The sequence below is a fragment of the Acomys minous genome (assembly GCF_964271855.1).
Source record: "Acomys minous genome assembly, chromosome: 1".
In the NCBI taxonomy this organism is placed as follows: Eukaryota; Metazoa; Chordata; class Mammalia; order Rodentia; family Muridae; genus Acomys; species Acomys minous.
Window position 1 is genome coordinate 141,454,642 of NC_140483.1, and position 24,572 is coordinate 141,479,213.

Sequence of the window (24,572 nt, forward strand, 5' to 3'; positions counted from 1 at the left end):
TTCTGCCAGTATATTTCTTCCTGGCAATTTCTCCCCCCCCCCCCCTCTCTCTTTCTCTCTTTCACACACACACACACCATGGTTCTGCGAAAGTTTCTTGAATAGCTGCTGACTGCACATATTCAGCTGGTCATGCTTCTGTTCAGCATAAGTAAGGGCAAGAAGAGAGAGAGAGGAAGTGAAATGAAATGTGGTTTGTCACAGTGTTTCTTCCTCATTGACAGGTCTTTGCCAGCTAGCTTTGTGACTAATAACTCCCCATACACTGGCTGGACAGTCCTCAGGAGTGGACACCTCTGAGGACCTGTAGTCTGGAATGGAAGGCCCACTCCATTTCTCCCCGCCTAGCCTCACTCAGGTCATCTGATCTTGTAGGATACTGAAAACTCACAAGGTCAAACCCTTAAAGTTCACTTAAACTCAATGGAACTCAAATTTACATTGGCTACATTTTTAGAGACAAAAGTAAGGGAAGGGCTTGAAGCAGGGTACCTAAAACTTTGCCCTTGGACTTTCAGAAGTTGAAAGTCCCACGATAAGCTTACTGTTGTGCTTGTAACAAATGATAACCAAGATTTAAAAAACAAATAAACAAAAAACCACGTTTAGAGGAAGGTATTCCTATGCACCTGAAGAGTATAATTTCCCTCTGTAAAAATTCTAAACAGATAAACAAAAATGTCATGATAATTAAAGATTTCATAAATTGTAGCGTTCTAAAGCACTGTATTCTGGAAAATACTATTTTAAACCATGCCTCTGTTTTTTGAATAATACCTTAAGCAATATAGCTAATGGAAATTGCAAAAGAGACTAGAAAAATCGTTATGCATGAGAACAAGGTACACATTTGAGAAGCCTTTCTGCCTTCCCGGCCCAGAGTAGCAGGTATTTACCCATCTTTCAGGTTCTTCCCTTGCAGCCCCAGGCATTCAGAGGGCTGGTGTTCTATGCAACATTGTGTGCTTTAGGAAGAAAGCAGGCGGGGTGGTGGTGGCGCGGTGACCTTAATTTACAGACTGCGGCCGTCTGCATAGGCATGGTTTCACATTCTTCTCAAGTATGAACTCCTTTTTGTAGCTTAAAAACAACAACAACAACAACAACAACTCTGTGCACTTATTGTACTTCTGGTATTTGTTAGTTGATTAAATAGATAACTACCAAAAGCCTGGGGAGAGTGGCGGTTTGTATCGGTGAGTCCCAGCTCTCTCTGCACTATTTGAAAACAGAAACATGTCTCTGTTTGCAATATTCAGGCGCTGAAGCAGCACCTGCTGCCCCTAGGATGTGTGGACACCTGACAGCAATGCCATGGCAGTGGCCTGACACTGACTGCTCACTGTGAACTCAGTGTGTAGTGCCCAGAAATAATGCAATGGATGCTTTTCATCTGGTGGCAGAGTAGTTATCTCCTTCAGCTTATAAAAATCTGTGAAACTTGAAGACAGTTTTAATAACAAATTGGCTTCATGATTATTTATATAATAACTCACAGGTGCTGTGCTGTATTTTAGTAAGTAGAAGGAAGAAGGGTCTGGTTAGTCAGATGGAGATTTCTACTGAGTTCTACTAGAGCATCTGCAGGGAACAGGCACAAATCCTGCAGTGAAGGAGACAGCAACACAATGAATACTGAGTGATGCACACCAAGGTGACAGGAAGGCAGAGTAGTAGAATAGAGATCACCATGTAGCTGGCACAGTGACTCTGACTTTGAGTAGAGTGGCAGCCAGGGAAGGCACTGCTGAGATATTTATCTGAAAAGAGCAATAATGACAAGGAGTTTGCAGGTGTGGGACCAGCAGGCGCAAAGGTCCTGAGGTGGGGCTGTCTGAGCACAGTCCAAGAAAGGCAAGGCTCCCAGGATGAGTGCAGTAGACCAGGGGTGGGGGTGGGGAGTGGGGGGATGGAGGCCAGAGAAGCCGGGGTAGGCATGGATAGATTGTGGTTTTTCTGTCTTAAGAGTAGAAGGTGTTGAGCAGAAGAATGCCATGATGGGATCTAATGTGTAGCATCTGCTGTTTGATACATGTGGTGTAAAGAGTAGATTCTAGAAGGCAAAGTGGAAGCCGAGCCCAATCAAGAGGCAAAGATACTGCTAATATGAACTAAGGTGACCTCATGGAGGTGGATGGCTTGGTGGATGTCAGCCATCCGTTGTCAGCTTTTGCTTGGTAATGGAGTAAAGGAAATGAAAACAGCTGGCAGGCACCTTCTCAGGCCAGGCCTGGGAGAAGGAGCCTGTGCCAGGGGAAGCAGAGTGCTCTGCATGCTGGCGTTGAATTTGGACATATAAGCAAAAGCAGACCCAGAGACAGCTTTCTGCTGGCCCCTGCTCCTCTCCACCAATTGAAGTCAGAATATATTACCTATTTGTTAGCAGCTTTGCTGTGGAAGTAAATACTAAAATATGCATGCTTTTATAATCTAATGTTAAAGCGAGAATCTCAGTAGTAGGTGTATGTGTAGTATGAAACTTTGCAGAGCAGCTCAGAAAATTTCACTTAGCCTAAACAATTGCCAAGGAACAGTGTTCAAACATGCAGGCAGACAGGGTGGGAAAGTGAAAACTAGTCCACACTTGTGCACTGGCATTGAAGCCTCATTGTGGCTAGATGAATGGTGCCTAAGTATTGTAGTTGAAGGGAGGGCAGTTAGGACAGTGACCGACACCTGCTGGGTCTGCGCAGTCTGTGGCCTAAGAGAAGGAAGCGCATTGAAAGAGGGGGCGGGATTTAGAGAAGGAAGCCTCGGGCCCAGCTTTCCAGTGAGAGTTAAGTCCTGAGTGGGGTGTGTGGCCTTTACACCTCCCTTGCCTTCCTAAAATAAAGGCCCTGCTTGGGAGACTGCTATTTGCCATTCTTTCAAAGCAGGAAAAAAAAAAAAAAGGGAGAGAGAGATGACACCTTTCCTGGAGAAGGGTAGAAAACTTTCCTAGGGAGGAAGGAGAAGCAGGCTTGTGTGGGGCAGCCACAAAACTCATTTCAGATGAGCCTGCAGGATGAAGGAGCCTAGTCTTTCAAACTGTCTTTGTATCTGTGTTAGTAAGTCTCTCTAGTAGTCATTGGAACAAACCTGTCAGGTTTGCCCCCATAAGTAAAGCTACTGCATACATGAATGTACAAGTTCTGTGTCCTACATCTTGGGCAGTTCCTTGGGAGTGGGATTGCTGAGTTCTGTGGTAAAAGTATACTTCACTGCTAAGAAATTGCTAAGGTGTTTTTGAAGAACTATTTTGAACACTCACCAAAAATGCATGTGAGTCTGGTTACTCTGCATTAAAAAGTGTGTGTAGTGTATGTAGGTATGAAGGATCTGCACCTGTGTGTGTGTGTGTTGGAGGCCTCTAGTGCTCTCCCCCTGCCCCCTCTTTTTATGAGACTGGGGCTCATTGAATCTGGTGTTCTCCTTTTTGGCTCCGCTGTCTCTTCGCTCCTGTGATGGTGTTACAAGTGTATGTTGTCTGCTTAGCTTTTCTTGTGAGTGCTAGGAATCCAAATTCATGTCCTCATGCTTTTGCAGCAAGCACTTTACCCACTGTGACATCTCTTAAGCCCACCAAGTAATGCGGGGGGTGGGGGTGGGGGGTGGCATATACATGCGTGCAGGAGTCAGAGAGTAGCTTTCAGTGTGTTGGTACTCACCTTCCACTTTGAGACAAGATTCCTGTTTTTTTCTGCTGGCCAGGGAGCTCCCAGGGATCCTCCTGTCTTTTGTGGCCTGTTTCAGCGTAGGACTTCTAGCATTACAGACCTTTTGAAGGTTCTGGAGGTTCAGAGTAAGGTCTTCACATGGCAAATGTTTGGTTTTGGCTCTGTGTGCCATTTTGACTTCGTTATTGATTTTGCTGTCTCTGTGCTGGGAGGGTTTGGAGGAAGGAAAGGGAAAGGGGAAATGATGTAATTATATTATAATCTCAAAATTAAAAGAAACTTTTTAAAAAGTGTTTTCTGACATGTGCATCTCTACTCAAGTATGCTTTTAGGTTCTTTGCATATTTCAATTAGATTCTTTATTGAGTTTTGAATACACACACACACACACACACACACACACACACACACACACACACACACCAGCTCATTTGTTTGTTTTTGTTTTTCTGATATGGGGTCTCTTTATGAAGCCCTGGATGTCCTTGAACTCACTCTGTAGATCAGGCTACTCCTGAACTCACAGAGATCCTCTTTCCTTTTCCTCTTGAGTACTGAGATTAAAGGTATGGGCCACTACATTCAGCTGAGCACCACTGGCTGTTCACTGGCTGCAATAAGAAAATGTTTTCTTCTAGTCTGGCACTTGTCTTCATTTTCTTAATGTCTTTTGGAAGATCAGAAACTTACATTTTTAAATAACATTCAATTTGTTAACCTATTCTGCAGTAAAAAATTAATAATCTCAGCATAACCTAAGGTCATAGAAATTCATTCTTTTTTTCTAAGTATTGTATAACTTTTTCACTTTGGAGCTAGATAATCTATTCCAAGTTAGTTTCTCATATGGTATGAGGTTCCTTTTAAAAATCTTTTTATGGATAACCATTGAGATGTAATATGAATAAATTAATAAAATAAAATTTTAAAAAATCTGTTTGTTTTTTGTTTTTTCAAGACAGGGTTTCTCTGTGTAGCCTTGGCTGTCCTGAACTCACTTTGTAGGACATGCTGGCCTCCAACTCAACAGAGATCTGCCTGCCTCTGCCTCCCGAGTGCTGGGAACCTGGCTGAGGTTCCTTTTTGTGTGTGAAAGGATATAGGTTGTTGAGTTTTCTCCATTTCCCTAACACTCTTGTTGGAAAATGCGTGGCATGTATGGATTATGTGTTGTGGCTTTGAGAGTCTCAGGAGTGTAGGAGAATGGTCTGATGTATTTTGATGCTAATCACTGCTTGCTGTCTCTGTGACCCACCTTTTGATTAATAAAGAGCCATCCCACCTGGGCAGGGCCGAGGAGATAGAGGTGTGGCTAAGGTTCCAGGGGAAGGCAGGGAATCCTGGGAAGAAGAAGAGAGAGACCTGAAGGGAGAGAGGAGTAGAAGGCTACCATGGGTTAGATGGAGGAGAAGCGCCTGGCCAGCATGGATGGAGAACATTAACAAATATTTGGGATTATGGATGGGAGGTAGCTTGATAGGAATTATTAAAAGCAGTTGGCATAGGATGGGGACAGGGATCCCATACCTGCCCCACTATGGAAAATGGTTTAGAGAATTGATACCTGCCCTGCCCCAGGTTAACTAAGGCTATTTTAAAATATAACAAGTGTCAGTGTCTTAATTGATTGCTAGCCGGGCCTACTAATAATATAGGTAATTTAAAAACAATAGAGGAGGCCATGTTGAGTAGAGGGAAGAACATAAGGAAGATACAGGTGTGCATTTGCTGTGAGTTTTTTAGTCATACCTTGTAAGACTCCCACTCCAGGAGCTGGCTTTTTTTAAATGAACAAATGAGAAAATTACTATTTAGAGTTTTGTTTTTCTGTTTTCTAAGCCAGAAAAAGGGAAAGCCTGCTTATGTAGAACTCTGCTATCCAATGTGGGAGTCATTAGCCACATTCAAATCAAATATTTACTTCCTCAGTCATCCTAGTTGCATTAAGCATTAATGCATTAGATGCATTAAGCCACATGTGGCTAGTGGCTCCCATGTGGACAGCATAGGCACTCAGTGGAGTGTGGTGGCACAGGCCTATAATCTCAACTCTGAGGAGTCACAGATTCAAGGATATCATGGACTACATGGTGAGTACCAGGATAGCCTGGACTACATGATGAAACCATACCTTAAAAAAAAATTTTTTTAAGACAGGGTTTCTCTGTATGGCTGTCCTGGACTCACTTTGTAGACCAGGCTGGCCTCGAACTCACAGAGATTCACCTGCCTCTGTCTCCCGAGTGCTGGCATTAAAGATGTGTGCCACATCTTGCTTAAAAATTTTTTTAAAGGTAGAGTTGAGATATGATAGGTATTAATCTCTATTCAGAAATTTAGACCCAACAAGATAGGAAAGATGTTTACTTGAAGCTTGCCAAATACAAATGGCCAAATCACTATGAATATATATATAATTTATATAATTCCTGATTATCTCGTGGTTCTTCCTGCTGTATGTATTTTATTTTACACATGTGTAATAATGTAAATGTATGTTGCAAAAAAACATAATAAAAATATTTTCAAAAAAATTAAGTAAATCAAATATTTTTTATCACAGAAAGTTTTATTTGACAGCATAGATGAAAATTTTTAAATGGCCTCTGGTTTTCCACCTTCTTCCCTACTGACAGGATAAGCTGCCTTTTTTATTTCTTGAGGGATATTTTTCATTCTGTCTTTTTCTCTGAAAAAGTGAAGCCAGATACAGTTACTAGTCTAAAGAAAATATGAGCTGTCCTGACAGATAATATCTTTAGCCAAAATCCCTACTAATTTCCTAGAGATCCAAATGCACCTTTCATTTTTTCTCTTACTCAATTTGTCTGCTGCTCATTAATCCTTAAAAAGATAGTAGCTTTGTTCTGAAACTGTAACTACAGGCTTCCTCATTCCCTTTCCTCCGTCCAGCCCTTCCGTGTTCCTCTCTTGCGCTTTCTCAAGTACATGGCCTCTTTTTCTTTGTTATTAAATGCATAACACCCAGCCACACATACACACTTATACAATACATACATTCCTAAATGTGTAAATTCAATCTGCTCAGTCTGCATAATGTTCTCGTATATAGATGATTTCTGGGCTGACCACTTGGCACTGGATAATCAATTGGTGTGCTCTTTCCTAGTGGAAAGTCTTCCTCCCACTCTCAGCATTCCCCAGTTGCCTGTAGTTGTTTGTCTAGGGTTGAGGCCTGGTGAAGTTAGTGTGTCTATTGTTGTCTTCGATGTTCAGGTCTTGTTTAAGCAACTATATTCATGAGACTTCATGGGTGTACCCTCTTTGATATTTCTAGGAGACACAATCCCAGCAAACCTCCTATTCCTCTGGCTCTTAAAATGCTTCTGCCCCCTTTTCCTCAATGAACCCCGAGCCTTAGACGTAGTGAGATTTTGGAATTTTTGTTTCTTTAAAAAGCATAGAAATAGCCGGGCGTGGTGGTGCACGCCTTTAATCCCAGCACTCGGGAGGCAGGGGCAGGCGGATCGCTGTGAGTTCGAGGCCAGCCTGGTCTACAAAGTGAGTTCTGGACAGCCAAGGCTACACAGAGAAACCTTGTCTTGAAAAACAAAAAACAAAAACAAAAAAAGCATAGAAATATTATAATAATGTGCTTTCCTTTTAATCCCAGGTGTAGGGATGTGGGACTGCTTCAGACTGTGCAGTATCTGACCATAATTTACCTCACATTCTAGCAGAAGCATGGTTTTACTAGTTGCAGATAATTTCTGTGATTGTGTGACGTTTGGAATTCCAGGACCATTTCATAGGGTATATAAACACTAGAGCCGGAAAGGCAGTGTTGGTTGTTGGTCGCTCAGGGAGGTTGGTTGTGCTTTGTTAGTAGTTGTACACCAACAAGAAATAAAAGAAAGGAAATTAGATTCAGGGATCTCCATCTCTCCCCCAACCCCACTTCTATCCTTCTTTCTCTCCTATCTAGTGATAGAGGGTGAAACTGGGGGAATAAAGAGTGGGAAGAAGAACCCCCAAAGTAGTAAAGGCCAGTTCCACTCAGATGCGGGATTTGTGTTGTAGATGTATCATTTGAGACTGGCTACCACACAACTACTTGTTCTTCCCAGTTTGATCAGATGTGGGGTGCTGATTAGTTTTATGTCAAGTTTACAGAAGCTAAAGTCATCTGAGAGGGGGGAACCTCAATTAAGAAAATAACTCCATAAGATGGGACTGTAGGCAAGCCTATTGATGGGGGCCCAGCCCATTTTGGGTGGTACCATTCTGGGCTGGTGGTCCTAGGTTCTATTAAGAAAGCAGGCTGAGCAAGCTATGATGAGCAAGCCAGTAAGAGCATTCTTCCTTGGCCTCTGCAGTTAGCTTCTGCCTCCAGGTTCTTTCCTACCTGAGTGCCTGACTTATTCCAATGATGAACAGTGATGTAGAAGTATAGCCGCATAAATCCGTTCTTTCCCAATTTGCTTTTGGTTGTGGTCTTTTATCACAACAGTAACAGCTCTAACCAGGACATGTAATTTTCTGTAATGGTCTCTGTATGTTTCAAGAGATGTCTCCTGAATGAGAGGTGAGAACTACACTTACCTATAGGTATAAGGACAAATAATTTATAAAGTTAGAGATTATGATGGTTTAGTAAAGTGGTGGTTGTAGGCTCTCCTCTAAGATCCATGACTTCACTAGCCCAGGAGAGTTGACCAGGTTTCCAACACCAGGCACAGCTTCCCTTTGTTGAACTGGCCTCAGAGTCAATTAGAGAGCCGTTGGTTACTGCCAAGGTATGCATGCCACTGTTGCATCCTTAGGATTATCATGCCATGCTGGTTGTTATGTGGTTCATAGGCATCATAGTGGGGAAGAACTGGTTGCTTCCCTCCCTTGGAAGCTCACATGGCATACCATAAATGCTACGCACCAAGGAGGCTTTTGGAACAGGTTTAACTCAGGTCCCCTAGTCCCTGTGTCTGAAGTGTATCTTCAGCATTGGGTCTTATCTTCTCTGGTAGGCAATCAAGGGCAACAATATTAGCTTATAATGTTTTGGTCTTTTGGACAGCTCTGACCAACAACTAAGAAGGGGGCTTCTGCCTGATGCTGGGCATTTTTGTTAGATAGTTTAGCCCTTGGGAGACATTGTTAGTTTAGTTGGAAATTTTTTATTTAAACTATATATGTATACACAGGCTTATTTGTTTTACAGGTATTTTTATATAGATAGTTAATTGTATGATTCCTTATGACCTTTTTAGACATCCTTAATGCTAATTTTTACCATCCTTCTCCTTCTATATGTATCACGTTCCTCTTTCTTAATAGATCCCCCCATTTTTCCCATTTCTCCCTTCAAATCTCTTGCACCCTGCTATTCTATTACTCCTCTAATGACCTCCTCAAGCAATGAACCCTTTTTACTTTTTTGGTTTCTGCAGTTACTCCAGGATATGTACTCACATCTCATGATTTGGAGCTAGGAGCCTCAGATGAAAGAGAACATTCAATGTTCATCTTTCTGGTCCAGGTTGCCACTCTCAATAATATCTTTTGTAAATAATATCATTTACCTACAGATTTCATGATTTTATTATTCTTTACAGCTGAATTGTATGTATCATATACATATGTACCACATCCTCATCTGTTCATTGGTTGAAGGACATTTAGGTTGTTGGCATTTCCTAGCTACTGTGAATGGGATGGCTGTGGACATGGCTGAGCAAGTATCTGTGGAGCAGGACACCAAGTCCTTTGGGCATATCCAAGGAGCAGACTAGCTAGGTCATGGCAGATTTGTTTTCAGTTCTTTGAGAGTTTTCCACACTGACTTCCAGAATAACTGGACTAGTTTGTAGCCGCATCAACAGTAAGAGAGGCTTCTCTTTCCCCCATCTCTCTCCACCTGCTTTGTTAGCCTTTGCCATTCTGACTGGGGTGAGATGAAATCTCAATGCTGTTTTGATTTACATTCCCCATATTGCTAGCAACAGTGAACATTTTTTTTGAGATAATTTTTAGCCATTTTATTTCTTTTCTTGACAACTTTGTGTTTCAATCCCAAGCATCCCTCCCTTAATAGGTTGTGTGTTAGACTCTTTTTTTTTTTTTTTTAATCCTGGAATAACTCCTCTGAGATGTATAGCTAGCGAAGATTCTCTCCACCCAACTGATTGTGTTTTTATGCAGAAGCGCTTTCAGTGTATGAAGTCACACTCATCAGTTGTTGGCCAATTCCTGGGCCAATGGGATCCTAGAACAAAGTCCTTTCTTACACACATATCTTGTATGGGAATGCCTATGTTTTCTTGTAGTAGTTTCAGTATTTTAGGTTTTACATTTAGGTTTTTGATTCATTTGGAGTTAATCTTTTTGCAGGGTGATAGATATGGAGCTAATTCTTCTACATATGGACATCAGGTTTTCCCAGCGTCACCATTGAAAATGCTCTCTGTCTCCACTGTATTTTTTGGACATTTTTGTTGAATATTAGATGGTGGTAGTTGTATGTGTTCATGTTTGGGCTTTTAATTGTCACACTGCTGGTGCCAGTCATGACACCTTAGAACATTCTGTTGATTCTCTTTTGGTCTGCAAGACACTGGGCTACAACTTATGTCTCACCTTCATCCTATCCCTCTTTTCTACCTCCTTTTCCCCACTTCCCTCTTTTCCACTTTTTTTTTTTCGAGACAGGGTTTCCCTGTGTAGCCTTGGCTGTCCTGGACTCATTTTGTAGACCAGGCTGGCCTTGTCAACCTTTTGTAGTTTTTTCCTGTACCTATCTCTCTTTCTCTCTCTCTCTTTTTTTTTCCAAGAAAAAAAATCATCTTTTATTTGACATCTTTTATGTTGCGTCCTAACTGCCTTAAAGATTTTAAAGGAAACCTTGTTTTGTTTCATCTGATCACAGCCCCCTCCCTCCTTTCCTCCTGGTCCTACCCTCCCACCCTCTTCTCCCTTCCCCCCTTCCCCTCCTCCTCAGAAAAGGGTAGCCCCCCTCCAACCTGCACTACACATCAAGTCTCATCAGGACTAAGTGCATCCTGTCTCACTGAGGCCAGGCAAGGCAGCCCAGCTCGGGCAAAGTGATCCAAAAGCAGGCAACAGAGTCCATGTCAGAGACAGCCCTTACTCCAGCTTCTAGGGGACCCTCATGAAGATCAAGCTGCCTTTCAGCTCCTTATGTGTAGGGGCCAAGGTCCAGTCTTTGGTTGGTGGTTCAGTCTCTGTGAGCCCCCATGGGCCTAGGGTAGTTGATTCTGTTGGTGTTCTTGTGGGGTTTTGTCTCCTCCGGGTCCCTCTATCCTTCCTCTAACTCTTCCACAAGATCCCCCAAGTTCTGCCTAATGTTTGGCCATGGATCTCAGCATCTGTTTCGATCTGCTGCTGGATGGAGCCTCTCAGAAGGCAGTTATGTTAAGTTCCTGTCTGCAAGTAGAGTCTCTTTAATAGAGTCAGGGATTTGCTCTCTCCCATGGAGTAAGTCTCAGTTGGGCCAGGCACTGGCTGGCCACTCCCTCCATCTCTGCTCCATCTCTATCCCTGCACACTGCACACAGGGTAAATTTTGGATCGAAGGTTTTGTGGATGGGTTGGTGTCCCTCTCCCTCCACTGGAAGTCCTGCCTGGCTATAGGAGGTGGCCACTTCAGTCTCCTTATCCTCCCCTGCTAGGAGTCTCAGCTGGAGTCACCTCCCTATCTTCCCAGGAGCCTACCCCATCACGGGTCTCCAGCCTGTTCCAGAGATCCCCCACACACATTGGTTTCCCTTCTCTCTCCCAGCTCTCTCACCTCCCACCTCCACTTTGCCTGCACCTGATCCCACCCTCCTACTACCCTTCCCCACCCCCTCTCCCATCACTTCCCCCCCACCTCCGCGTGCACACGCCTCTTCTGTTGTCTGTTTTGTTTCCTCTACTGAATGAGATTCAAGTACTACCCCCACCCTCACTCCCATCCCTGCCAGGGCCCTCCTTGTTACTTAGCTTCTGTGGGTCTATGGATTGTAGAGATAGGCCTGTACCTGTCTCTTGCTTGACTACCTTCTATAGAAATTTGTCTTTAACCTTGTTTTTTTTTTTTCCTATCTAAATGCTGAAGACCAGTGTCTTTTTTTTTTTTTTTGGTTTTTCAAAACAGGGCTTTTCTGTGTAGCCTTGGCTGTCCTAGACTCGCTTTGTAGACCAGGCTGGCCTCAAACACAGCGATCCACCTGCCTCTGCCTCCCAAGGGCTGGAATTAAAGGTGTGCGCCACCACGCCTGACTCCAGTGACTTTTTTACCGGCCAGGCCTCTAACCTGAGTTCTTAGTAAATATATCCATGTAGCTGGCCTATGGACATTCATCCGCTACTTATCCAAAATGAACCCATCTATGTCAACCCTGCTTCCAACCTATAGTTCTGTGAGTGGGTTACTACCCAATATCCTTTAGCCAGATACTTGGAGCCCTCATCACTGATTGCTATATCCTGACTACTTTTTCAGCTTGTTTTTTATCCCTCATGCCCTATTTTCAGATTCTCCAAAATTGCCAAGCATTTTCACATCTTGAAAGTTCTTCCAACTTAACTTTTCTAAGGCTGAGTAGTGACCTTTCAAACATCAGAGGTGATCACTCTGTTTCCCTCATTTGTGATCCCTTCAGTGATGCATTACTTTCAACAAATGCAGTCAATAACATACTGTGATTATCTCAAAGTCTGCCCCTTTCCCTTTCTCCTGTTTGGACTCTCCTCCAGTCCTGTCAGTCACATGCCTCCCTGAAGTTCTCAGACAAACACCCCCCCCCCCCATGCCCTTCTTGCCCATCTCCATGCCTCTGCCTTTGCATTCTCCCTAGCCCACAGCCCAGTTTTCCTAATATTCTGGCCATCAGAATGCCACGCAGGCCTCCTCTTATATATCACTGACTCCTCCGCATTCCCATGGTGGTCCATACTTAAAGGCTGATGAGTCTTAATAGTAACCGTTTCCTGTGTTCTTATAGGCAAAGATGCTGGAGGCTGACCTGGTTTCAAAGATGCTGAGGGCTGTCCTGCAGTCTCATAAGAATGGGATAGCATTACCCCGGCTCCAAGGAGAGTACCGATCTTTGACTGGAGACTGGATCCCCTTCAAGCAGCTGGGTTACCCTACTCTAGAAGCCTACCTGAGAAGCGTGCCAGCAGTTGTCAGGATAGAGGCTGGTAGATCTGGAGAGGTAAGGTGGCATCTTGCCTGTCATAGTTCTTAACCCTGAGCCAAGGTCACCTGCCTGGTGCGTCTGAACCCACACCTGAGGAAGAAGCAAAGGCACTGAGTGGCTTAGATCTATACTTATCGTGTACCTAATGTACAGCCCACATTCTCATGTCTTGTGTAATGTACTGCCTCAGAGTATTTGTGCCATTTATCTAGTACCAGTGTCTAAACAGAGTAACTATGCTGGAGGCCTGAAACATCCATGTATCTGCTCATCACAAACCTGTACAACTGTGTAATTTTTATTACACATTTACTTATTGTGTGTATGTTTGTGTGTGTGTGTATACATACACTCATGCACACCATAGTGCACATGTGGAAGTAAGAAGGCAGTTTGTAGAATTTTTCTCCTTCCACCCTGTGGGCTTGGGCTTGTCAGACTTGGTAGCAAGTGCCTATTGAGCCAAGTCACTAGCCCTGTTCCAAGTGTTTTGCAAAGGTCATTGATGGCTTGATGTCTAGATTTAATAGAAAGTTTTAAATTCTAATGACTATTGACCACACTCATGCCAGTTCCTGCTCTGGACCTGGCTTGTTTCATAGTTGATCATTCATGGCAGTAGTGTCTGTCAGAAGTGTGCTGCAGTTCCTTCCTTCACCAGTCAGCTCCTCCTTTATAGGACTATGTTCATAATATCCTCCCACTGGAAACCCTCCAGCTTCTCTGGGGAGTCTCTCTCACTGGTACCTTCCCAGCTCAGTGTGATAGAGACAGACAGGACAAACTCCTACACACCCCAAGCATCTCAGGGGTGTGGGTGCCCTTTCCCCTATTTGAGTATAGGACAGTGTGAGACTTTTTTTCACCATGCTTATTATGGTTTATTTTTTCTTTGTGTGGGAGGCAGGAGGGAGCATTGGTAAGAGAAGAAAGGGGAGCCAAGACCGAGAGAATGGTCAGAGGAGAGGCGCCTATGTGAGACTTTGTGTAAGGGGAAGACACACGTTAATTATAGTTGGTCTCAGCAGTCCAGCGTGTGCTGGCATCCCACAGCCTCCTCGAGTTAGGCTTCAGATCCTGCTCCTTGCAGTACGCATCACACAGTTCTCAACTTTCCTCTCTTTAAAGAGAAAGAGAGAAAGCTTCTGAGAGTGAGAGATTCACCTTTTCTCTTAATAATCAGTGCTTCATAAATGTGCTGAGTGCTTGAAAGATCAAATGTTCAAATGAATGAATGAACTAATAGTGCTTCATACAGTTTTTTAAATACATTTTACTTTTAACTCTTTTCTCCCCAATTTTGAGCATTTAAAAAATGTTTCCAGGTTTTGACTATTACAATCCCATGCTGAACATACTGAAACAAATAACTTCTTTCTTTGTATTCCTAAGACTACAAGCGCTGGCAAAAAGAGTATGGATGTGATTTGGCTGTGGCATAAAGCTGTGTTGTTCTTGATTTCAACTTAGAGTTACGCATGCACAAACAAATGTAATTTTAGAAAATATCATACTTTGCTCTCAGAGAGATAGCCTCGCTGTGAGCCTGGAGCTTAGCTTTCCAAGCACTCGCTGCTTTTCCTTGTGTAAGTGAGAGAACGATGCACCTGTGTCTCTGAGTTGGAGTGCGCAGAGCATAGAACACCTTTGGCTCATTTGCCTCTCCTTCCCACAATACCTACTTCATTGTAGATGCTTAATAAGTATCTGTTTAGAGAAAAAGTGAAAATCTCAAGTTGGAAAAAGTCAGAGTGCTAGGTCTTGCGTGGTTCCTTTTGTGTTAAATATAATTTTGTTCCTGAAAATTGGGAGAGAGCTAGTTGGAATTGTATACACCTTGCTTTGGGATATATAGGCTCGCTGGACCTCAGCCTTTACAAACTGTCTCTGAGAATGCCTTGGCCTTACTCCACTGCTCACAGGTTGTCTGCTATGCTGTAGCCTGCACAGAAACTGCACGGATCGCTCAGCTTGTGGCTCGTCAGAGGACCTCTAAAAGGAAAACAGGGCGGCAAATTAATTGTCAGATGAGAGTGAAGAAAACGATACCCTTCTTTCTAGAAGGTAGGGCTTTTCATATAAGAGTTTAAGTCTGCCTCTGAGTAGATTGTCCAGAAATATTACCTATGTTCTTGATAAACTGTTCATTGATATGGTACCTATATCCACATGTCAGGAGAACGTTCCTGCACCTGGGATTTCTGTTGAATGGTAAAGTGATGATGAATGTGACTTACAAAATCAGTGGTCATACTGCAGAACAACACAGCAGGTGGTCACTGTGGGGATAGCTAAGTACTGTTTTGTCATCTTAGCTTATTTGACAGGAATCCTCATCCAGAATGTTGGATGAGCTAAGAACCCGTGATATGTCTTACTTAGCAGATGGTTTCTTTCAGTTTTGAGACATTTATTTTTAGAGAAGTTTGAGTTTCACAGCCTGACAGCTGTATTTCCTGAATGCATATCTCTAGGAGGTTATAGTAAATTCTAAAACCAAACTCTCAAGCAATGGTCCAACAGTGATATGAAATATTAGATGACTACATGGCAGAAGGAGCATTGTAGACCAGGCAGCCATCACTGTGAGTGAGAAAGGTGGGAGGACGGTGGCTCCACACCGGCTGATGGCTGCCTTGGGAAGCACTGTCTAAGGAGACAGTCAAGACTCTTAGCCACAAAACACTCCCCAGTCTCGGCCCCTACACACACCCTACTAGGGACCCTTCCTTGTGTTCTTCCAAATTGTTCAGAGAAGCATGACCCTCAGAATTATCTGGAGCAGCGTAATGAAACTACAGTTTGAGGAGGCCCACTGATTCTCATGTGTCTGCTTACTTTATAGGGAAACCAAAGGCAACCCTCAGACAACCAGGATTTGCCTCAGACTATTCCATCAGCAAGAAGCCTAATCCAGCACTTTTGAGAGACAAAGGAAGCACCCTGGGAATTAAGGTGGATGTGGATATGCCCCCTTACCCAGACATTCCAGTGCAGAGGCATGTGAGCATGTCTGCCAACAACAGGTACCTGGGCTTTACCTGGCTTAAAGGAAAAGTGTGGAGAACTGTGGTAACAAGTGTTAGAAGTGTGTGTTCATATGGTGAAGGGTTTTTTTTTTTATGTAACCTGTGTTCACATGCATCATTATTAGTAAGTCCTCTTGCTACCCAGTGCATCCCTGAACATCCCCTGTCCTGTGTTCTCTGGCTGTTGTCAACTCTCCTTGTCCACTTGGCTGTCCATGCTCCAGTAAGTTGTTCTGAGATGATACTTTAGATAATTTTTACACAACATTGTAAGTTGTAAATTTTAGGTAAAATCTCATCTAGATGTGTACTTTCCTTTGCTCCAGTATTTGCCACAGTTAGGCAGTAGCGTTTAATGATGGTGCAGTGGCACCCGGCATGTTTGTACCATGGAACTGGACTCTAATAAGGCACTCCTAGCCTTAGCTTGCATGTGGCCATGCACGAGCCAGCTACAGCAAGCTCATTATTTTATGGTGTGGGGATGATTCCTCACTTGTCCAGTGAACACGTGCGAGTAGCTGATAGGAGGGGTTTTTTCTGTTCCTAAATGTCAGGGTTTCATGAAGTCACCCAGAGATCATCAAACTCCAGCTCATGGGCTGTAATCCACAAGTGCACTGCCTGATTTTGTAAATACAGTTTTACAGGAGCATGGCCATATCCTGTTCCTGTATTTCCTGTGCCGTTTTGTACTGCAGTGGCAGAGTTGAGTGGTGTGTGGCCTGAAGTTTGTCCTGTTGGCCTCCTGACAGGAAACATGCTGAGCCCTGACAGAGATAAGTCAGTTGAAAAGTTAAGCAGTTTTTAAAAACTGTTGATATCATATTGCTTTAAATCACTCTCTATTTGGGCATAAACATCAATTTTTCCTCAGAAGCTTTCCCTCTAGATACTAGAATACTTAGGAAAAATTAATTTAAAAATACTTTGGCAGAAAGGTATGCTTTGGCACTTGTATGGATCAGTACAGAGGTATGGAGCTCTAGCAGCTGCATGTGCTAAAAGCTGTTATTAAGGAACTGACAGTTTGATTGCTTCTTTTAGAATTAAAACCCTATTAGGAAATAGGCTTCATTTGTAACAGTTTAGTTTTTAAGTCTTCTGTGCTGCTCACAATTGTTATTGCTTCTGCTAATGAGAAAAATGTAGTCACTGATTCCTTTGATCATGGTTCACTTAGCCATTCTTACAACCCTCACTCTCTCCTGCTAGTACTAAACATTATTCAAGAGCTGGGACACAGATGAGACACTAGTGAAGGAAAAACACAGGGCATGGAGTGTACGGGGTTGTGGGGTAGGTGTAGGTGTATGTGCACGCATGTGGGTGGGTGCGTAAGTGGGTGTGGCTTGTTCATACTCATATTTGGAAACATCTTCCTGTATAAGTCCAGTAGTTGATAGTAAATTATGTTGGAAAGGATATGAGATAAGCAGGTCCCCCCATGTAGTTATTTGAGCAGCCTTTCTGTCTAGAGGGTACATTTACTGTTTCTAAGATCTGTACTCTTGCCCTCAGTACACCTGTCACACATGTTGTGACTGTGGCACAGCCTAGTCTGTAGTGCTGCTAATCTTTCATATGGGGGTTATGTTCTAAAATATTCTTTATTTCAAGTCCTTATTCTCCATTTATTTATTTATTTATCTCTTTAAAGATGATTAGTTGAAATTCTTCTAGGTTCTGAAAGAGACTTTGAAAGACCTACTTTAAATTTAGCTTTTAACATACTTTCCTCTAAGTAAATATGAAATATGGTACTAGATTTGCTTTTATATTTTGGAATACTTTCATAAGTTATTTGGCTGGTCATTGCCATGGGAACTTAAAATGAAAAGTAGCATGCTTAAAACTTGCTGTTCTTTCACACCTTAGGTTTAATCCAAAGTCATCCCTGCCAGCACCTTTCCAGACACACGTCTCAAGGACCTGCGCTAAGGAAGCGAATGGTATGTTTTCCAGATGTGGCATGAGTTGTGGGCCCCAAGAGAGGGTTCTAATGGTGGCTTTTGACATATGCTTCCACCTTCTCCTGTAGGAAACTTACCTCCCTCCATTTCTAACTTCAAACTCATGGATTGAAGTGATCTCTAGAGAAAATAATGCTTGTCGGTACGATTTGAGGCCCTCATCACCCCAAACCCACTCTGCTCCATGTTCATGTGTCCCCTTGGTTACCTGTTTTCCTCACCCTCTCTTTAATAAGAGGGTAGACTCTCAAGACTCAGCACTCAGAGACCTCACTTTAAGGAAACTACCTGCTCTATTTCAAGGTCATAAATGTGGGGCTTAAACTCAGAAGAGAGACTTAGATGCTCTAGTAGAAAAAGCTGGCACTATAAACTGTGAGGGGTGGGTCCTGGAGAAATGGCTTAGAAGTTAAGAGTACTGGCTACTCTTCCAGAGGACCTGGATTTGATTCCCAGCACCAGCGTGGCTCCAGTCCCAGAGTTTCTGACACCCTCTTTTGACTTCTGCAGACACAGCACACATGTGGTAGTGCACAGACATACATGCAGTCAAAGCAGCCATACACATTTTTAAAAGAGATTAAAGTTATTTTTAAACTATTAGGTGACAGCTAAGTATGAATAATTATTGGTTATAAAATCAGAAGGGTCATTAAGAAAACCATAGGATATTAAAGTCAGGGAAGCTGGTGGTTAGACATGCATCACTTGTGGACTTGTCTTGTGCAAGCAGTGTGTGAATCCACTGAGTACTCTGACCGAGGGCAGCTTTACAGAGTGCTGGCCATGTGCTCAGTGAAGTGAATGGACAGGATTTGCTGCTTGCTGTATGCCTCTTACTGAGCACAAATTCCTTTTCCACAGGAGTGCTCTTCTAGTATTGCTTATGAAAATGAATAGTTTGATTTTTGTATATAAGAATTATTTTTACATATGATTTTTCTAAATCATGACTACTCAGTAAAGTTGTATTCCCCTTTAGGAGTTTAAAATGGAACATTATTTCTTCAAGAGGAAATGTATATGGGTATTCTGGACCTTCTGTTCTCTGAGCCAATTTAAGGGTGGCAGAGACACATCATCGTGTCTTCTACTGAGAAAAGAAAAGTCATCTCTAAGGATCCTCAAGGAAGACTCCCTTTGGTACCTGGCATCTTTAGAGACCAGTATCCCCAGACTAGGCTAAATATATCCATTAGTTAGTTAAAAACAAAAATAACTGTACTTAGCAGAAAAGGTATCCAATTAAATTGTAAATACAAATTTCACGTAGGTGTTAGATTTTTAATACTTAGATATATTTCCTGGTAAAATCCTATATAGGCTTGACATTATTTCTATAATTAAAACACCAGAATAGTCACAGAAACACTCAGGTGTCTCTTACGTAGTATGTAAACTCAGGCGCTCTGAGCTTTAGATAAAAAATAAATGAGAGTAAAAGGAGCTAGCTAAACTTTATGGAAGATAAATGTTGGGACAGTAAAAGCCAGTCCAGTCAGTGTCAGTGATGTCTGGGTTCCAGGCCTGTTGTTGATGTCCACAACCCAGCTGGGATCATCTTTATAGATTATGGACTTCTGTGAATTGCTAAATTGTTTTTCTTAGTAAAAGAGAAAATTCACCATAGTTGGAAAACCTGGACACCTTTTCATCTTTTATAAAGCGTTCTTCACTCTCCCTACTAAGGCATTGGTTTTGGGCCTCATGGATTATAGCTTTGAGTTGAGCATTGCACGTATATTTATATTATCTAAAATGTTGCCTCCCTTAGTTGCAGTTAGAAAACCATTAGTTAAATAATAAAACATTGTTTTTTACCCAGCAGGATTGCCCTAATGTTCAAAGTAAAATATAAAGGTTCCTTGAAAAATTAAGGGGTAAGTTCCCTTGTTGGAGGTGTCTTGGCTCTGCTGATAAAATACAGGGATACTAGGTGAGGTGGTCCTCGGTGCTGCTCAGCTCAACCCACAATCTTCTAAAATCCATGGCCCCACAGCCCACAGCATAGCAACGTCAGAGACACAAATGCTAGGTGATGGGAATAATCTATTAATTCTATCATTTTTTTAATTTAAAGATAATTTAAATCAGACTGTTGAGAAACCAAATGTCACGCCTCCTGCCTCTTACACTAATAAGATGGATGAGGTTCAGAACCGCATAAAGGAAATATTAGACAAGCATAACAATGGCATTTGGATATCTAAGCTTCCACATTTTTACAAAGAGTTTTATAAAGAAGACCTTAACCAAGGAGTTTTACAGCAGTGTGAACACTGGCCTCACATTTGCACGGTACGTGTTTCCTTCTTCTTCCCTTCTTACGCCCCCTCCTTGCCCAGCTTGCAGGTCCCGACTCACTAGTCACGGGAGCAGCGTGCCTCACGTGTTATTGCACTAATCTTTCTTTAAGTTTAACACACGGGCTTTTTACTCCTACAAGAAAGATGTCAAAGTTGTAAGTGCTGTTCCCTCTTTGGTCTGAGTTTTTGAGATGCATTTAGTAGTTGCTAATATGTGCTGTGTACAACTTAGTTGTTGAACTTCTGCCAATAAACATTGACTGTTCTGCCATTTTAGTACTGGCAGAATACTGTACTGATAGCAATTTGGATTTGGATTAGTCTTAGTTTGTACATGCTTATTCTTGAGCATTTTTCAACACTTTTCATCTGGAACAAAATTATGTTATCTGTACTAATTGCTTTTACATAGAACTTTATTTGTTTTAGAACTGATACTGTATTCATATTTGAGACCCATACAGGTCGTCCTCATGGAAGACGCTTTAGATTGAAAGTAGCCACCCCTGCTCAGAGTTAGTGATTATAATAAGATGGTAGATCAGAGCAGCCTGTGACACCCAAGAGCTTTCTACATGTTTCTTTCTTTCTTTCTTTCTTTCTTTCTTTCTTTCTTTCTTTCTTTTTTCTTTTCTTTTTCTTTTTTTTCTTTTTTCTTTTCTTTTTTTTTTTTTTTTTTGTGTGTGTGTGTAGACCAGACTGGCCTTGGTCTCACAGAGCTCTGCCTGCCTCTGTCTCCCTGAGTGCTGGGACTACAGGCATGCACCACCACACCGGGCTTAGATGTTTCTTACGTATGAATATAGAATCTCTATTCAAAATGCAGCTGTTCTAAATGATAGCATTAATGCCTGGTTGGTGCTCCTGTGTTTGTAAATCAGTTTCTTAGAATGTGTGTATTTCGAAAGAGTGCAGCATACATTTTGGCTCCCACACCTACTGGGCAAAAGTACAGGTTGTCTGATCTTCTAAGCACCCTGCCCAAGAAAAGCATGTGTCTTTGTCACTACTTTTTCCATAGGCTATTGTTCTCTCTGAGTCTCATGTCCAAACCCGGGCAGAAGCTGTCTCTCCTCACATCTGTCCTGCTTGCTCTCTCTTCTGCGCACACTGCACAGCTCATGCTGATCAATGCCCTGAGTGCTGAAAGCACAGGGGATCACATCTGGTGAGGTAAACCGTTAGGGGAAAAGTGGTTAGGGCAGTGCGACAAATGTTAGAATACTCCATGTGATGAGGGAAGTACGAAATGTCAAGCTCTAGATACTGATCTGTTTCCTTCTAAGTGTAGGAGTAACAAGTGTTCTGCAAGGTGTTGCCTGTGGTGTTGACAATGTACAACTTGTGCTTAAGATGGCTGTTTGCCTTCATGTGGGGAAGATTCCCGCCCTGGATACAGTATGTTGGTATTAATGTCCCCTCAGCCACCTAGTCCTTAGGGAGCTTGTTAGTAGTTTGTTGGCCCGAGCTTCAGCCCATCTTAGATGCAGACAGTCCCTTGATTTTTAAAAATCCATTGGCAATCACAAACTTCATAGTAAAAATTTAATGGCTGTAGATCTTTTTATGCTCAAAATACGAAGATAACTTGCTGCTATGTTTGGCTAAGGAATTTTTTAGAGCATAAGCTTAAAGAATAAACAATGTATTGCCTTTTTTGTTGCTTTATTCTTCATGATAATTACTAACATTTGTGTTTCTCAGTTTATTACTTTTGGAGAAATTTCATCTTTGCTGCCCTGCATGTCCCAGAGTACTTGCTGGCAAGAGTGTCTACCTGCTTATGTTAGAATATTACCTAAAATGCATGGTCTCCTCTTAAACTCTAGGTACTGAAGCAACTGACGTTTTTGTTACCTTTCTAGCACTTGGATTCATCTGCACCTCATGACCGTTTCATGCCCAGTCAGGGGTGTTGAGCATGAAGCAGACCTACATAATTCATTTGTTACTAGTATCTCTGTTGGCTTTGAATAGGACCGTCTAGACAGAGTAGACTGCCAGTACAAGGTACTGCTGGAAGGCAGTGTGCCTAGGCTCCCACAAACTGCCAGTCACTTGAGTGTCTTTTGGTACTTTCCACAACTATTTGGGGACGGGGGTTCAAGATAGGGTCTCTCTGTGTATCCTTGGCTGTCCTGGACTCACTTTGTAGACCAGGCTGGCCTGGAACTCACAGCATTCTGCCTGTCTCTGCCTCCAGAGTGCTAGGATTAAAGGCGTGCTCCACCACACCCAGCTTCCATAACTGTTTTCTAACTTCTGACTGTTTTTAATTGTTTCAGTTATTTCTAAGTTATTTCTTCCTGGCTTTAAACAGTTGCACCATGGTTATCATCTTTTTCTTCCCTTTGTTCTCACCTCCGTGAAGAGAGAAACACTGATAACATGCCTGGGCTGTGTTACCCCAGCCAACATTAGACAGACTCAGAAGCAGTGCAGAAAGTCAGGATTGGAAATGGACCCTTGCTCTGTGGCTTACCATGACTAAAGAAGAAATCTAAGTGCATTGTATTTTTTTTTTAATTCTCCAGTTGTATAGAGTATTTGAAAAAGATTAAAAATCAAGTCATAAAAATACAAATATCCTATAGCCCTCCCCTAAAGGCATGAGCTTATGGGGGTCTCCATTTGTCTTCCAGAGGGCAGCTTTAGTTCCAGGGGCCAGACAGCAGCTGTAAAGTTCTGTCGTGATGGAGCTTCAGGTTGTGGTGCAGTAAGCCCTGTCATGGGGTGCTAGACAACTCTGAGCTTTTATTTGTAGACAGGGTATGGCTATCACTTTATGCCCAGGTTGACCCTAAGCTCACAGCAGTCCTCCTGCCTCAGCTCCCTGAGTGCTAGGATTACAGATGTTACTCCAACACTGGGATGCCTGGCACTTAACCTTTTGGTCACTTGTGTAGCAGAGGGTGTGCTGAGCTAGGAAGCTCGAGAGACTGTCACAGTGATGACAGGATTTAGGGAAATGGGTAGGGCGGAGAAGCTCGTTATAACTGTAGAGGGCCCCTGCTATGGCCTGAGAGAAGGGCAGTAACATCTCCTGGCTGCTGTACAAAGGATGCCCTCTTTAACTGTTGGATTTGATTGGCAGTTATAAAACAATAGTGTGTGCCAGCCATTGTCCCAGGCGCTAAGGATAAAACAGAAAACAAGACAGACATGGTCTTTGCCCTTATGGGACTTCCTGTCCAGTAAGGAGAATCCTCATTTGAATAAATAATGCTAGGCCTACAATTGCTTTGATGGCCATCCAGGTAGGGAATAAACAGTACTCCACTTGGGATAGTAAGTGAAGAAAAGTTACTCAGAGGAGGTGGCTGTTAAGTGAGAACCTAACAGAATGATATAGAGCAAAAGAGTAGCTCGTGCCAGTCAGAGACCAGAAAATATTGTGTTTTCAGGAAATTTAAGAAAAGAATGACTCAAAAGGAAGCTGAAGAATGGAGCAGAAACCAACTAGCTTCATAAAGGGTCATCATTAGGTAAAAATAGTGTGTCCCTGCTCTGAGGTCGCCAAGATCCTGGCCTCTTGACTGACTTACAGATCTTGCAGCAAGGACTGTTGAATAGTGGATTGGATTGAAACCTGCTCTGAGACCTGGGTGGAGAGATCAGCCTCTTTCCCCGTTAGCCAGAATGTCTGTCTCCAGGGTCCTGCCGAAAGAAGTATAGAGAGCCGAGAGGCTAGGCTTTTGAGTCAGTCCAGATGTACTCAGCTGAGAAGAGTTTCCACCCACAGCCACAAGGCCTGCTGGAAGACAGCTGTGGAACCACAGGAAGTATTCCATGCTGTGGCCTTAGGTATAAAAGGTGATATGTTGTGAATGGCAACATAGCATTACCGATGACATGTAGGATGTCATGAGTAGTTTGAAATGCCTGATGACACTATTATCAATAGCTTCTGCAAAGATGATTTGCTGTTACATGTGTTTCTGTTGGGTATCATTTTGTAAGCCATAGAAATCACTGAGTTTAAGCTAGTTAGCATGCGGTACCCCAGATGTGGAAGCATTCCTACAATCTGCATAATATCAGTAGAGCCTGTCTGAAAAAGCAGGGGCAACAGCAGTTCCCTCACTTACTGTGGTATGGTGTGTGCTCTCGTGTATGCAGGAAGCTGTGTTAATTATTGAATTAATTGCCGGAGATAATAAAGTGCCGTTCAGCCCATGCAAAATGGGTTGCCTTAAAAAAAAAACCTGTTCATAAACAAATATGGACCCCTTCCTGGGAAGCAGAAATGTGGACAGCATGAATACCATCACTACCCAACCCTCACAGTAGCAGACATACCCCAAATATATCACCAGCAAAAGTAGTGGTGAAAGGAAAATGGGGGACTTGGCAGTATCTTCCAATATTTCAAAGATGGACTCTGGTTTCCAGCTTTTCATCACCAAGAGGAAATCCTGGTGAGCACACTGGTACAACTTCTAATTTT

The 24,572-nt window shown here is 42.7% G+C and overlaps 1 protein-coding gene across 4 annotated transcripts in view; it reads left to right on the top strand.

Annotated features, from left to right (window-relative positions):
- TDRD7 (tudor domain containing 7) overlaps positions 1–24,572 on the top strand; it is a 75,143-nt gene that overhangs the window by 12,089 nt on the left and 38,482 nt on the right. For all 4 annotated transcript variants that reach the window (XM_084784292.1, XM_084784293.1, XM_084784294.1 and 1 more), the window contains exons 2-6: positions 12,620–12,832; positions 14,740–14,881; positions 15,663–15,843; positions 17,725–17,798; positions 19,900–20,117. In XM_084784292.1, the coding sequence (XP_084640418.1) occupies positions 12,620–12,832; positions 14,740–14,881; positions 15,663–15,843; positions 17,725–17,798; positions 19,900–20,117 (828 nt within the window). The remainder of the gene's footprint in view (positions 1–12,619; positions 12,833–14,739; positions 14,882–15,662; positions 15,844–17,724; positions 17,799–19,899; positions 20,118–24,572) is intronic.